Source organism: Phlebotomus papatasi, chromosome 2 (assembly GCF_024763615.1).
Source record: "Phlebotomus papatasi isolate M1 chromosome 2, Ppap_2.1, whole genome shotgun sequence".
Lineage (NCBI taxonomy): Eukaryota > Metazoa > Arthropoda > Insecta > Diptera > Psychodidae > Phlebotomus > Phlebotomus papatasi.
Window position 1 is genome coordinate 5827720 of NC_077223.1, and position 17322 is coordinate 5845041.

Here is a 17322-nt window from a genome sequence, read left to right on the forward strand (position 1 = left end):
AAAGGCAGACCACTTTCCCCTATATTAAGACTAATACCTCACGTTCATTAATAAAATCTTCCCGATTTGAGAGCCCTCTCCGGTTGAAATTTATTCTTACCGATAATTGGAAGACATATCAGAGAGAACTTCCCTAAAAACCCGTTGGAAGTTCGAAAATTTAAATAGATAATTCTCACAAGAGTGAATAAATTTATGAAAAAGACATTTATTTTACCGAAATTAAAATTCAAAGTTCTTCGATACTAAAATTCCACAAAATGACTAAAAATCACTTTTTGCAGAAAACATTTACGCACTGTTGTTGAATTCGAAATGGAAGAGCAGCGAGCGCTAAAGCGGCGAATACGCGAACTTACACTTTAAACTTCCGATCAATTTTCGAAGTTTCTGGCTTGGCTTTGAAGTGGTTTTGTCTTTTCGAAAAGCTATTACTGAACAGATCCATTATTAATTTTCCCTTGGTATTTTAAAATTTAATCGTACAACTGTTAAGAATTTAAGAGGACGAGGTAAATCTTCAGTCTTAAGTCTGTAAAACGTTCTGACATTTTAGCCTTTAAAAAACCACCAAAAGAATTGTTTTTTTTTTCAAATAATTTTGATTCTATCTAAAAGGGAAATCAGGTACCTAGTACACAAGATTGTTGCCAAATTTATTACATAAGGGCTTAATTTTACATTAAAATGAGGCTTAAAGAGGTTTATTAAAACCGGGAAATTATAAATTTATGAGAATGAATTAACCTTTAGTGTATAGTTCACGAAAATTGACGATCAAAAAGTCCATTATTACATCCTACCAAGATCACGTCTCTTTGAATCAATTTCCTCTGCAGATTTTCCGTCATCAATTTCCAAAGTTATTCCACTCTATTTGCTCCCAAATAGACATAAGGTTTCAGTGATCGAGCGTAAATCACTTTCAATTAATTTCATATGTTACTTTTTTTTATCGTTGGTTCTTACCACAACAGAAGTCAACACTTTTTTGCTCTCTTTCACAGTGAAATATGCTCTTGAGAGATTTCTTTACCAAGAGCTCCACATAACAAAACATTGGGAATCGTGCGAACAAGAGACGTGAAAACAGCAAGATCGCTGAAACGTGAAGCTTTGGCGAAAATGATTTTATTTTTATAGAAAAGGCAGTGAAATTTACATCCAATTCTTCTGCTGATGATCCTTTTCTTTCGCTATTTTTAATCGTGCAGAGAAATGGTTTAAGAGCTCTTTTCTGACTCACAGTGTAGTATTTAACCCATTTGTGCACATCATTAGTTAAAATTTACATTTTTTTTATGTGCTAATGAATAAATGAATGAACCAGAAGCCGATTTTTCATATTAATTGTAGAAAAAGCGGTTTAAAGAAACTGTACCAAACTTCGGACATGTTGTATAAGCACTGAAGTCTTAAGTTTTTAAATATAATAATCTTAAGACAGATTGAATTTTAATTCTTTTTTTCTTTAATTATTCCGAATACATTAAAAATTGAAGGAATATATAGATATTGCTTTGTGTGCTATATCGGACACCAAGTTTCTCGTAGCTTTCTGCATCACCTCTATCCATGAGGCGCTACTTTTTTCCTTGGCATTGTTACAACTTCTACAAAACCTAAAAAAATATCGAATTTTGAAAAATAAGGATGTGTCCGATGTTGTAAGCTGTCCGAAATTTAACACAAATTCCCAAAACATTTTTATACCGTGCCTGCGGGTGACTTTGTCCTCCGCAGGTGATTTTGACCCCTTTTCTTCGTAAACTTTTCTTTAATTCTAGCACTTAATGATGATCTTTACCGATTCAATCTACAATGTCTAATCAGTGAGGACCATTCTTAAATATGAAAATTATAGAAAAGCTTACGCTAGATAATTTTCGGCCAGTAAACTGAGTATAAGGGACAGTAAAACACGGTATTGACCTTTGGCTCCTTTCTCCTTTTAATTTCTTAAGCCGACATTTCGAAGGGGTTTTCCTCCTTATTCAGGTCTGCAATTTGCAAATCTAAATGTTTTGAAAAAATTGCAAATTGTAGATCTGAAGAAGGAGGAAAACCCCTCCGAAACGTCGGCTTAAGAAATTAAAACGCGAAAGGAGCCAAAGGTTAATACCGTGTTTTACTGTCCCTTATGAAAAACTTACTGACAGTAGGATGTCAAAGTCACCCGCATCTACAATATATATTTTTTCAACGTTGTTTTTTTAAATAATGTAGTTGCCTATGATCTAAGACTTATTTTAGAAGACTAAAACTTTGTTTTAATAAACAAAATTTTATCACAGATGGTACAAGTGGAAGGCGTTAGGGTTTCTACAAAACTGTATGGAAGATCCTAAGGGCCTTGACAGACCTCAGGATTAGCCGAAAGCCGGCTTAACGTAATTGTATTCGAAATAATGGTTAGACTTCATTTCCGTCATTTTCCACTAAGTCGTCTCTCGGCTTAAGTCGTAAGTGTGTCTTGGGCATAACTTTTCCCGGTAGGATCCCCGGTAGACTGCCAACGTTAGGTCACACTTTACCGTATATTCGAGTGGTAACAAACGTGCAGAATTCGAAAAATCAGGGAGAAGACCACTTCCGGATGCATCAGTGATTTTTCTCTTTTCAGGGGCAAGACAAACACAAGATTCTTTGCCAAAGTCTTCGATGCTGCAGTACGCCTTTCTCAGTGGTCAAATTGTGATATTGTCTCAATTAGCGAGAGCACTGCATTGGACATTGGTCAGAGGCCAACATTAGGGACTCTCATTAGGAGTAGTGGAGGTAGTTGACACAATTTTCAGAGACAATATCACAATTTGACCACTGAGAAAGGCGTACTGCAGCACCAAAAACTTTGGCAAAGAATCTTGTGTTTATCTTGTCCTTGAAAAAAAAACACCACTGATGATCCCGGAAGTGGTCTTCTTCTTGATTTTTAGAAGTTTCGTGAAATGATGCAACTTTGAAAACATTATAACTTAGTGCTAACAACCGCTAGGGACGCACAAATCGAAATTCCGCAACTCAAAATTTTCCAATCCAATTTATTCTCATTTCATTTTCATCTTTTTGATCCAGAGCCTATCGGCGTCGTACTCAATATCTCAAAATCCATGTTATCAGTTCCGATGAAATTTTAGTATGTTACAGTCCGCAATAAATGGTAATTATAGTAGGATGAATACACAACTCTCATCGTGTATCGGTAAGGGTTCTGCAGTAATGAAGGAGCTTGGCAGAAGCGTGGTGAGGAACACCAAGCTTGAGTCGTTCTTCTATACAGTAGACTCTCACTCAATGGGCTCTTTCTCAATCGGGCGTCAAATTTTGTTGACAATTTTCACGCTTAATTATGAAGCTAATTTGCTCAAATTCGCTGTAGTTCTTTCTATTTTATCGTGATTCTTTATAATTGAGCGCTTTTTGTGGAATTTACAAAGGCTTTGACGCCCAAATCTATCGATAAACCGGATGACATTTCGCCCCATATTCCCGATTGAGAGAGAGTCTACTGTATTATCGGTTTTGACAGCCATGTTTATTCGTATTCTTAAATATGGTAATGTAGTCATGAGATTTAGGTAATCACCGAAAATATAAGATTGCGACTGAAGGCTACCAAGATGGGGTACCTCCGGACGAGTAAGGACGATACCGTTTGTGAGAAGCTAAGAATTGAGAAGTTGCTTCTTCGGGTTCACAGAACATAACCTCAATGGTATGGTCATGTTCATCGCATGAATGAAGAAAGATTCCCCAGACGGAAGCCATTGTGGAGGGGTCTTGGGGCAGACTAAATAAAATTCAAGACCTTGCCTTGGAGTGCCTTGGGATCGAGTGCGAACATCTTCCTGAAGTTGTGAGTGATCGATAAGCGTAGGTTGCTAACCTATATGTCCTGGGCCACCGACCGAGATAAAGAAAAGCGGTATCATGTTGTTTATCTTTCCATACATCCGTCTGGTTCATTAAATGATTGAGAAGCCTAGAGGCCAAACGGTAATAGATAGAGACTTCAACCTTTGGATTGTCCGACCGTAGACCGAAAATAAAAAGAACATCATCAATTCAGAATAAGAAGTGGGATTTCGCAAAACTTTTAACCTGAAACCAATGGGTTAAGGCCTTCAATGGGTTTAATAAAATACTGTTGATTTTTTTTATATCTTCTGCGATCTGAGTTGAATTGTAGAAAATTAAAAGAGAGTCAGTCCAATACCCCACCGTAATTCCAATCCCTACCCAAACGTATCTTCCTCACACTCTTTGCACACCACGAAAAAGCCGAGCTTGAAGCAAAAGAGCATCATACCATCCCGTTGGCTAAAACATTTCTTAGTTTGATACACAATCGAATCATGGCAGCACACATAGATAAATATTGATTCAAAGTATCTATTCAAAGTTTATCTCATCATCGTTCCATTTGTTCCTATTTTTGCGATTTATTGCCCGATCTTTCTCACTCATTCGCGATCCATCGCACCGGATGGTTAGGTGAATGTGCCTCCAAGAGTATAGCTTTCAGATGGTGGTGGTCTTATACTATTCCCTGGCTCTTGGCAATATTGCTTGTTTAGTTTGTATCCATCCATCCGCGTGAGCAGTGCATTAAGTGTTGTGCTGATCTTTCGCGAGCGCGTGCTTCGCCAAAGGAATAAATATCTCTTGGAAGATAAACCCATTCAGTGATTGTGAATTACTTCAGAGATTATTTACAAAAATTATGGTGAATAAACAGTACAATGTGCAAAATTGTAAATCAAACAAGTTCAAAAACTATTCACCACCACCCAAAAGGGATACAAGTGCTATTTCAACTGTGCCAAACCCCCAAATAAATTTAGATTCTGACACTGAACCACAGAGTCTCGCAAATGCCCAATTCAAAAGTATCACCGAGGATTATACACAGTGCCCAGGTGAAATAGATCCAGACGGTAATTGTGAACCTGTGAGTGCTAAAGATCTCTCAATCGGAGATATCGGAAGATTTCAGTATATCCTTCAAATGGACAAAGAAATGGTAAGAACTACCATTTGAGTACAAAAAACGGAAATGATTTGAGGACAAAAATACCATTCTTTTAGTTTCTCGAAAATACTTCTGCACACTGTGCGCAGTTTGTCTTCACTTTTGTGCAATACTTTGGGAAAAAATTCAACTTAAAACAATAATCCCATTTTCTTTTTTGCCAGCAAAATCATGTCGTGTGACTTTTTTAAACTTCATTCTTGTATTGATCGTGAAACAATATATAATAATTTTGTCCCTCACCCTTTCAACCCCCTTCAAACCACCTTTTAATCGCTATTTCTTCCACATACCACAAAATCATTTTGATGGAAAAACTCCATCATCGAAAAGAATTTTTCCCATTGTAAATCATACGGTATATTATTATAAAATCTTTTAATACCCACCAAGATATTGAAAACCTCCAAGCAAAAAAGGGAAAATATATTCTAGCAGAAATGAAATCGAATTGTATTTTACAACACATCATTTTTCAAATATATATTATTTCAGCATTGAAACTCTCTGTCCATTAGGCCTAGAACGTAACAATTAGCATTGCAAAATTAACCATAAGACCAATTGGCGATATTAGTGCGAAAATTTATGATTTTTCCATGCAATACGACATTCACATGGGACATACTTGGAATATTTTAAAGACAGCCCCAAAGCAGATAAGTGATTTCCATTCGACATAAAGTCTCGGACTTTAATATTCGTTACAGCTTATTTGTCAATTCACTTCGTGACATATTGAAACATTACCTCCAATTAGGCATTATGAGCTCAATTTTGAAAGGAAGTTGCTCTGAACATTTATTTCTCAATTTTTTTTTTTCACTTTCATTGCACTTGGAGAAATTTAACTGTGCTACTGAACATTTTCTTCGAAGTGTTACTATCTCATTGCAAATGCAACCCATAAAAAATAATAATCAACACGAAAAAAATAAAAACCTTGTTCCAGAAATATAAAAATATTGACAATAATTTTTCTGAAGCTTACCTAGAAAATCATATTCGTTTATTTCATACAAAAAGTGATCGAAAAATTTTGTCATTTGTTCGTAAAATTTTGCCAGAAAAACAAAAATATACGAACATATTTATGGGGTTTTACGATTTAGGGGCAAATCCATTGTCGAGCTCTTGCGTGAAAAGCTGACACAAAAATATAATACAGATAGAACGGTCGATTCAACCGACGACGCATACTAAACATTAGTTTTATCACGGGCGGTTAAAAGAATCACTCGTCGAGATCGAGTAAAAACATTGCCCTTTGTGAGAAATTCAGAATCGAGGAGTTGCTTCTTCGGGTTAACAGATCATAACATCAAAGATTACCCAGAAACCTATGGGGTTACTACGTTTTAGGCCATAAACAGTGATAAAAATCACTTAAATAATCTACATAGTAATTTATAATCACACTGCTAGATATTTAGTGAACTTTCAATGTTCGTACTTCGAAATCGCTATATTCGAAATTCTGCGTTGTCCGAAATTTCAAATTTTACTAAATTAGGCGAAAGCTTAAGAATCATATCCAATATCAAAATATTGAAATTATTAAAGTAAATGTTGCTTACTGATAGATTTGCCAGCAAGATTGCCAAAATCCGCGTACTTAAAGTAATAATAATAAATTAAAAAAAAAAAAAAATGTGGTCGAACTTTTCCACTTTGAGAACTTGAGAACAGTCGCTAGCGTCATTTGCGGAAGAAAGCAATGCCCTCACGCGGAAGAAAAGAATGGAAACTGGAATTTGTTCGCGACAATTTTTTTTTTAATTTTATTTTTTCAAAATGAATCCATTAAGCTATATCGATTTGAAATAATTTAAGGAACGCTGCACCAGACTGTTAATATGATTTTTTTAATGCTAATTAATGGATTTTCAGTGCATAATAATAGTGAAACATTATTTCCAAAAGGAAAATTTGGAAGTTAAAAACGTTCTTATCCTACTCGACGTATTAGATATTATTTTAAGTCTTCACTTTTAACCCTTTAAGGACGAGATGGTCAATAATTGAGGGTCAGAAAAAATCACTTTTTCTGACTTTAGAAGGTCGTAGGAAAAATTTCATTTTTGGGTCACCGGAGACCTACTCGTCCTTAAAAGGTTAAGGGTAAAATGCACGAAATCTACAAGGTACCGTGGTCGCTATCTTGATTTGACTTTTCTGCCCGCCATTTTGAATAACTGTCAAAACCTAAAGCACGTCCAATTTGACTGAAATTTTTGTACGTTGTAGATGATGTAAAGGCCTTTTCAAAATGTATCTATGTTCCGGTCTGGGTCAAGCAATAACCTACATAGAGAGGCTCAAGCTTTCAAATTTTGAAATAATCAAATTTCGCGGTCTTTATTATTTAATCTTGAATATCTGCAGCTTAAACGAAATGTTTTAATAAATACTAAAAATAGTTGAGGCTTTTGTTTCATATATTAATTTGCTTGTAGAAAAATAACAAAACATTAAGTGCTAAATTCATTAATTATTTTTTTCATATTTGAACGAAATTGTTTTATAGATTTTCTATTAACTTGCTGCTATAAACAAAAACATCAGTTAGTTCTTCATTTGTTTGTTAGATCTTATCTTAGGTATCTTCGGTAGCGCTGCTACACTTTTAGTGATAGTTGCAATAAAGAAAGCGCCCCATAGTTTCGTATTCATTGGAGTGTCAAAATTTTTAATTTGAAACCTCTGTATCCAAGCAATCGATTGACCTAGGTCAGAGTATATATGTCCTGAAACGGTCTTGACGTGAGCTACAACATACTAAAATTTCAGCTCAACTGACTCCTTTCGAGATTTTAGCTTCAGGTATTTTGACTGACTGAGACCCTATTTTAATTCACTTTAGATCAATTTTACATTTTTTGCAGGCCAAAAAAACAGATTTGTTTCTGATCAAAAATAATTTAGTCTTTAAAATATTAAAAATGACAGTAAATAATGAAAAAAGCTCGAAGATTGATGTTACTCCTTCATCAATCACTGATGAATATTATACGGGCTTCAGACCTAAGGTTTAGCCTCTAAGTTCTAAGGAGTAGCCTCTTGAGAATTTGTGCCTTAAATTCTCTAATATCTTATCAGTCAAGATTTTTTGGAAAATTTTGACTTTGGATTGGATTATTAAGGGCAAATGACCAATTACATTTTGAAAAATCAATAATATCGGTTGTTGTTTAAGGTATTGAGACCCTCGAGAACTGGGCTAAACCTGTATTCTGAAGACGGTCTTACAGAACATTTTGAAAACAACATAGAGGGAAGTGGGACACCTTAATTTTGAATGTGGGACAGGCTTGAAATTGGGATTTTTCTCTTGTTTTTTAATGGAATTGAGCCATATCATCTCAATCTGTTTGTGCAGCTAAATTATATCATGATAAGGTTCAATTTTATTTAAAAATAAGAAAAAAACTCCCAATTTCAAAGCTACCCCACATTCAAAGGTGCCCCACTTCCCTCTACGCAAATTTAATTCAAAAATAAGGTTATATATTCATTCATTTTTTTTTATTTATTATGCTCTCTCTGTTTTTTTACCCACCCTACGGCCGTCGCCGTCTTAGTGTTGATTCCAACTTACTCCGGAATGAAAACTCTCAACAAAGCTTTCATTTTAAAAACAAAAACAACACAGAAATCTAAAAACAAGTCAGGATTTTGATATTAAATAAAAAAAACGAAATTTTGAAGATGCAATTTCAATTTCCTTACGGTTTTTTATTGTAATTATTATTTTTCTTTTTGATTGTGATACTTTCTACTCCTCTTGCGTCCATCGTCGTCTTTACACTTTTACCTAATATTCAAAAAAACAGTGGAAATGCTCTCTTTTAAATTTGGGGATGTTACATAATTACACGAAATATTTAAGTATCTTCGATCTCTGATTGGCTGGAGCTTAATGCCCAACGCACAATAATTTTTGTTTAGTAAATATATTTTTGACATTTCAATGAGAGTGAGTGAGATCTAGATCTAGTCATTTCGCTCATTCTCATGAAAAATTTTGAAAACATGTTTACAAACAAAAGTTATTGTGCGTTGGTCATAAAGCTCTGGCAAATCAAAATACGCGATGTGACATAAATATTTTATAAAATCAATCCCAATATCCTAATATATTGACAGTGTATCAAATAATAAAAGTAACACTTCCAATTTCCATTTTTTTTTAATTGGCAAATCTTTCCGTCCAACTTAACGCAATTTTTACTCAATTGGCCAGTAAAAAAAAATAAACAATAAAAGAAATAATAAAATTAATGTTATACCTCTGTCAATAGTATAAAGAACGCATTTATTGTTCATTATCTATATGCCACAATCAAAACTTTCCAAATCAATTACGACAATATTCTCTCCGTATTTCACATTCTTGCAATTTTTCTTCAACTTTAACTTTTTTTTTCTTCATTTCACACTCTCTTTCAATAATACAATTATGGAGATATAAATAACATTTATTCATATACCTCAATCTGACCTTCATGAAAGAATAAAAATCAACACGGTACACTGGTTAAAATCACCCATAATTTGATCTTTAAATGCTAAGAGACGTGAAATAAAAAGATAAAATCGAGAGGGAAAAGACTTTTCCACACTGATTGATTTTTTAGTTAAAAAAAAGCTAGCTCCTATGAAGAAATTACCGTGAAAATGTTAATAATTTATCTAGCTTACCATCTCTTTTGTATAGCTCTATGTATGTAGATCAAAGACACATTTTTTGTGGTAAACTCCTCAAGTGGCCCGTCTTAAATGGTTAAATTGGACGAAGAGCTGCTCTATAGCAGTTTCGTATTACCACACAATCTTCAGTGTAATCAACACCTCTGATGTGAGACAAGTTGACCTATTAGTACCCTATCTTCGATTTAATCATCTTTCTTGCTACGCAGAAAATTGAAATTGTCTTTCTCACAAAAATGTTGATCAATTGGATATTTTTCAATAACACTCATATTGCATATTTCTCACGATTAATACAGTTCAATATGTTGTTTTTTTTTTTGGGATTGTGAGCCAAAAGGGGTCGAATCGAAATGTTTTTGTTCCAAGAATGAGAAAAATATTAATTGAAACTAGGTCTTTCTTGTACTTTCGATGACACCAATAATACCAATGGGATGGGCGCCCACAATAAGCGAAAAAGGTGCGCCACTGCGCGTAATTGAAAGTGAAAAAAAACCCTTGTAAAGTCATATTGATGGATGTGATCTTGCACAGTCTAAGAAAATATGCATGATTGAGAGAAAAGAGACCTCAAAATACCATTTGCGTGCCTTTTTTTTTCTTCTCTACACAAAATATCACCGAGCTAAATATGTCCTTAAGCAACTTTCATGGCGATCACACCATTCGATATCATCGAATAAGACACTTATTAACACGATTGACTGCCCGATAAGATGCGATTATTAATAAATTTCTTTCAATTGCAACTTCTCCCTTGGTCCCAAGCAACTTGGGACGGAGGAGAAAGAAGAATTTCAATAACATTGATTGCACGTCAATTAAAGGGGTGTGTTAATTAAATACGAAAGATACCAAATCTCTGCACATGTCTCATTGCATTCCACTGTGAGGGAACCTTTTAGTAGCCATAAACATAAATTAGATTTTAATACTGATCCCCGATTGCAATGTTCATAGAGATTGAAATAATTAGATTTAAATTAGTTCGTGTGATAAAAGTAATATGAAAGAAAAACATACCTTCCAAGATTACATTTTCAATTAATCCATCACTTAATTATTAAGCAACATTTTGATTTATAACTAATAGCTGAGGTAGGGTAATATTTCTTATACAGAGATTTCCTATCTCATAAGAATCCTTGAAATGAAGTAGTTCACTGTGCATATGAAAATTATAATATTGAAAGGAATGGCTGAAGCTGCTTACAGAAATCTTAAATTAGCTTCAACTATCAATAAGAAAGGGGCGACAATGTATTATTGCTTTGCGAAATGCTGGAAATCCCGATTTTTCATCCTAGAATTAGTTTCTCATTTATCTATAAACTACATTTAAAGTTTCTTTTCCCTTATTTTGTTAACCGGTTCACAATCGAATCAAACCGATTTACAATATCAGACTGATTCAGACTTGTCAGATATTCCAAAACCTTTCTAACGAATACACACTTGCTTAAATCGGTTGAGAAATACGCATTCTAGAGCTGTTTAACCCCTGACCTTGACAAATCGTTACTACACTGAGAAAAAACGGGGGTGCGATTAACTCTTTTTCCTCATAACTTTAACACTTTTTAGGTGTAAAAATATATCAACATTTTTCAATGTTAATTTTACACCTTTTTAAGGGTAAAATTAACATGAAAAAGGGTAACTTTAACCCCTAATACACCTAAAAAGCAAAACATTTACACCGATTTCGGATCAATACTGAAGGGTAAAATAAACATTTCCGGAATGTTATCTCAGTGTAGAAATAATTCAAGGTTATTTTCGTAGGTGAACGAAAAGATGGTGTAGACTGTAAATAACCTGTATTAGAGTCAATTTTATTCTTAAAATTCCCTGAACTCTTTGAGACCGAATAGTTAGATAACTGGTGACGCCGGTGATTGATACGCAAAATAATTTATTTCTGACTCACTAAAGCAGGGATGTACAAGAACCGTTTTGAAACCGAATAAACATCAAAATAAGTCTGTTCAGGTATCGTTTTGGCCGTTTTGGCCATTGACGTTCAAGTTTCATTTGACGTTTGTTCGATTTTAAACCTTTCTTGCACACCTCTGTTCTAAAGATAAGGGCAGGGCACTACAGATCGAAATGTTAAGAGACATGCTCCATATTTTGTTAAAATATAAATCTCAAAACACTATTTGGTATTTTTGTATAAGCTTAGAGGAATGTAAGTATGGTTCGCACACAGGGTGCCTTCAACCAATACGAATTTCCTCTTTGGTTCGTCAGCTAGTTCGTCATTTCTCAGAGGAACTATTTCCCAATCGATTTGCTTAAATTTGAATTTTTTTGAAAGGTATTAAAATTACCAACCGGCTGCATGAGTTTCAAGCGGCAATGAATGGTTTTCTTTTTTATTAATCTGTTTAATCGGTATGTGGAGGAAAGTACCTATCCCTTCGAACGTACATGCCTTCACTGAGAAAAAACGGGGGTGCGATTAACTTTTTTTCCTCATAACTTTAACAGTTTTTATGTGTAAAAATATATCAACATTTTTTAATGTTAATTTTACACCTTTTAAGGGTAAAATCAGCATGAAAAAGGGTAACTTTAACCCCTAATACACCTAAAAAAGCATAATATTTACACCGATTTCGGATCAATACTGCAGGGTAAAATTAATATTTCCGGAATGTTATTTTAACTTTTTCGGATTTCTCTCACTCAGTGTTGTATGAATTTCTTTTACTTTTCTTAAGAGATTGACACATAGTAAACAATAGGGTGACGGAATTACTTATGGCCACCTTAAGGATATATTTGCTCATAGCTACTTTCCTTTTTGTCCAATTTGCACAAAATTTTAACTGTAATTTCTGTAATGCAGTTTCTTTCGATATATCTAGGTAAATTTAGCAGAAAATTCCCTTAAGCCCCAGAAAAAGTAGGACTTTTTCAACTATGTAAAATTCACAACTTGTGGCCATTTTCACGAACTTATGGCCACTTGTGGAATGACTTATGGCCGCAATTTTAAATGACACAAAACAAATTTAATAATAAAATAAGTAATAAATTGGGATCAATAAATAAAATAAATGATAATTTTATTAAGAAAGAAAAAAATGATTTTAGGTTGTTTCATAGGTTTTATTGATTTTCTTTCACAGTTTTCGATTTCTTTGGACATTTCACTTTCTGTACTTGCTTATTCTTTTTCTCTTCATCCTTTTTAAGTTTTTCTTCCTCTTTCTTGATTTTCTTTTCTTCATTCTGTCGTCTTCTTTCTAACTTCTCAAGTTCAATCCTTTTCTTTTCGTCCTCTTTTTTCTCAAAATGATCTACCCATTTGTCTGCTGTTATTACAGATGGGACGTTTTCCTCCCTACATCTTTTCTTTTTCGGAGCTTCCGGCCAATATATAGCCTTAGCCAAGGTATCACTCAACACCTTCCGCACTAAAGATGGAGCTTGGATTGCTGTCTTCTCCAAATCTGTTGTCATTTCGTTCCACATATTATAGGTCTGCATCATGTCAATCGCACCTTTCCACTCTTCTCCATTCTCTCTCGTCGACTTAAATGCATCCAAAAGGGAAGGACCAATTTTCAATTCTATGTACTTGATAAATTTTACGATATCTTCCTTTTCAAATGTTTCCTGAGTATGAGTTTGGTCTTCCTTTTCAGCAAAAGCTTTCCGCTCAATTATTTTCGAGTAGTCAACTTTGGTAGAATCAAATGGATATAAACCAGTGGCTCTAAACCCTGATCTAATATTATTGCCCATTTGATCCTCTGAAATCACTGCATTCAGGAGAGTTGGAACGTCGAACTTGCTGACTTCTTGACCATTGTGGTTGATCCTCCATGCCCTTTTTAAATATTGCCAACGCGATTTGACTGGCTTGAACACAGCCACATCCAGAGGCTGCAAAATGTGTGTCGCATTTGGATAGAGGGCAATGAGAATTATCTCATGCTCCCTACACAGCCTGCTCAAATGCAACGTCATGTGGGAACTATGCCCATCCAGGAATACTGCAACTGGTCGTTTAATTTTCTTCTGATTTAAGTATGGGATAAATACATTGGCTATGTATTCATAAAAAGTGGATGCTAGCATCCAACCAGACTCCGACTTCCCAATCCCCCAGTGTGGAGGAGCAGATATCGCTGCTGCTGCAGGCATTCTTTCGTATTTGTAAAGTGTGAGAGGGGGTGCAAATTCACCACTTGCACTAACAGTGAATAAAGTGGTGATGTATTCCTTATTGGACTTTGATGATTCTATGTACACGTGCTGATTTGTGGGTCCAAGGACAATTTCACCCGTCGGCGCTAGGCAAAACGCGGATTCATCCATGTTAAACACCCTTTCCGGATAACGAAGGACCTCGACATCATCGCCCAGTTGCTCCTCGACATTGACAAACCATTGCTTAATCTTACCTTCTGTAACACTGCCCCTGGCTCTATTTATATATTCTGCCTTTTTTTGTTTGACTTCCGGATGGCGCTTTAGAAAACTGTAAAACCATTGTTTTGATGGTTTTGCGTTCTTGAAGCCCTTTTTTGGTATCACACCACTGAGATTGATTTTTTCTACTGTGGTCAATAGCCCATCCATCGTGATGGGAAATCCACATTTAGCTGCGTGCACGACCCATCTCACAATCTCCTCCTCCGTCTCCTTTCCCAGAAAACTGTAAAAACCTCCGTGACCTAGAGATTCTTCTGGAGATTTTCCGGAGATTTTGTTGCGGAGAGTTGTGCGAGGAATATTATAGCTCTGGGATGCTTTAGTCGTGGACATTCCATTTCTAATGGCCCTCAATGCCTCTCGCAGTCTCTCTGTAGAATATTTAAGCTGTTTTTTCGGCTTCTTGGGTTTCTTCGCTGGTGCCATAGTTCTAAGAGAAAAAAGTAAGGTTATCTACAGCTAAATACAATTTCACGTGATAAATCTACATTTTTAAATAGTTTTGATCTAAGATCATACACAATACTCGTTTATAAACAATTTCACATTTGGATTTTAACACTTACCATCAAATTTTAAGAGATTTTTGCCAGAAAAAGCTGAATCAAATAATCAAAACAACACTTATCACAACTATCCAAATCAAATAGTAATGCATTTCGTATGAGGGCGCCACGTGTCAAATATCGCGGCCACAAGTTCGTAAACCTATAAAATTGGTTATAACTTATGGCCTTGTCTTTATTTTATATTAATTGGTAAGAAAGTTATTAAAATTGAGTAGCAGAAGAAAATATAATTACTAAGCAACTAATTCTTGAAGGATAATACTAAATGTTTTCGATTGAAGATATAAAATTTGGTCATCAAAAGTTTGGAGATCGTTAGTAAATTTGTTAACGATTTGACGTATTTATAATCGTTGTCCGCCTCAGTGAAGTATTTTGCATAAATCAATTAATATTCTTCCGAAATTATTACATTAAGTCAGTAGTAAAGTTACGTTTAATGATAAGATATCAAATATTCCTAATTTTGTGGTTCTTCGAAATCATTTTATGAGAAAAAATTGAGCATTTCTGCGAGGAGGCCACAAGTAAAGACTGGCCATATGTAATGCCGTCACCCTAACTGAAAATAGACTAACTAATCTTTAAAAGAAATGTCTAAGTCTCTTAGGAGAAATAAAAGAAAATTCACATTATTCGAAGACATGAATTTTCAAAGGGAGAGGACTTTACCCTACCTTTGTTACATTCTTTCTAATTTCGTTGCTTGGATCAGTAATTGTTGTAACTTACTTGGCTCATTAATTAGAGATTTTTGTAATATAGAAACATACATTTTAAACAACCACCCACCCAAAAAGTGTTAAAGTTATGACGGAAAAAGGTTAATCGCAGTCTCTTTTTTTCTCAGTGCATGTATTGCATCGATGGCAAAAATGTGTGGCTTGCGAAGCCCAATAATTTGAATGAACCATTTTTTGTATTTCTCTAAAAATTTTCCGTCTTTCACTGAACAAAAAAAAATCATAAATTAGTTGAGGACCGAGTAATAAAATTTTCCTAATTTTAAATTATTCTTCTATTTGTGTATTTTGTATATAATACGGAGCGAAACCATTAGTATAATCCCTCTATATTTTTATAATCCGAAGTCTTGGCTTTCAACCCTTATTTCAATATGATTTTGCGTCCATCCGTTACTGTGAGATCAAAAGGCCAAACGATTAGAACGATTAGGCTTGCAGTCTTCGAATAACCCTTCCCGAAACTCAGCCGAATCAACCTACAGATTACTAGGATTGCCTTCGTTTTCTTCTTCATGCAAATTGAAATTCCGAAATTTTTACATGAAATTCCGAAAATAATAATGTTTACAAAGCAAAAGTAATAGGGGAAAGTGATCAGTTTCCGAAAGTGTCGGCTGTATCGATCTTCGAATTTGGTATAAAATTCGAATATCTCTGGTCTTCGAATTTTAATTTATTCTATTCTATTGAAAGAATAAAACGTGAGAGAGACAAATTGTGCAATATTCGAAAAATAACATGTTCGAAAGCTAACCACTTTCCCCACGACATTTCATTCCTAAAATTAAAAACGTATTTAACTACAATTTAGAAATAAAAACATTCAGAAAACAAAGCACTTCTTATAATACTTAAGCACTAAATATGCATATAGAGGAAATTGAGGTAAACTTCAAAAAGAAATTTTTGTTTGTGTACGCATGTGATAATGAAAACATTTTCATCCGATGCCATTGAAATTGATGAGCTTTCAACATAGATTTCTTCAATTACCTCTATTTTACAAATTCACTCATAAAAAATTCATGGTATTAAATACATTTTGATGATTTTTTTCCTCCTTACTTAAACAATATTTACCGCTAATTTTGAAGTGCAAAAAAGTGCAAAAACATACCCAAATGTTTAAAAAAAAAAACAAATATAAATATTGAATAGCTCAAGATTTAATGAATTTTTTTCTGGGACATTTCGAGTGTTAACAAGTTGAAATGGAGAAAAGAATGTGTTGTTATTGTTACTATTGAAATTATATCTTTCACTTCACAAATCGTTAATGACTTTTTTTTCTCTCTTGAAAGATTAAATTTATACAAAATCACGAGATAAATCTTGATAAAAACCACACGAACCTAAATTAAACAGTAGCTCTAGCAATAAAAAAAAGCTTCCCAGTAAAAACATCAATTTCATCTTGTTAAGATTTGTGAATTGATAGAGAAACAAGAAAAAACAGAGGAAGAGCTACAAAAAAGGCCTTTTCTTTCCAATAAATGGCGCGATGGATAATTTGAATACCTTTTGGGTGAAATATCGTTGTGCAATATGTTGTTGTTGTTTTTGAATGGTGATTCAGGAAAGATACTGACCAGAAATCTCTCGAGGCAATTACCTTTTCAAACAGGCAAATCCTCTCGTTTCAATGATCATCAACATGATGACAACAAAAACGAATTGTTCCTGCCTATATTGGCTACCCCATTGTAATTTATCTGTGATGCAATTCTGACGCCGTCACATTGCTATCCCGTCAAAATTTTCCCGATTTTCCGAAATAGAAATACACATCATACACAGAGTCTTCACTCTGTAT

The 17322-nt window shown here is 34.3% G+C and overlaps 1 protein-coding gene across 1 annotated transcript in view; it reads left to right on the forward strand.

The window, feature by feature from the left end:
- Nucleotides 1-4342: 4342 nt before the first annotated feature.
- The window catches only part of LOC129802245 (uncharacterized), a 33687-nt gene continuing 20707 nt past the window's right edge, over nt 4343-17322 (forward strand). The window contains exon 1 of the mRNA XM_055847924.1: nt 4343-5023. Within this exon, the coding sequence (XP_055703899.1) occupies nt 4724-5023 (300 nt within the window). The 5' untranslated portion in view covers nt 4343-4723. The remainder of the gene's footprint in view (nt 5024-17322) is intronic.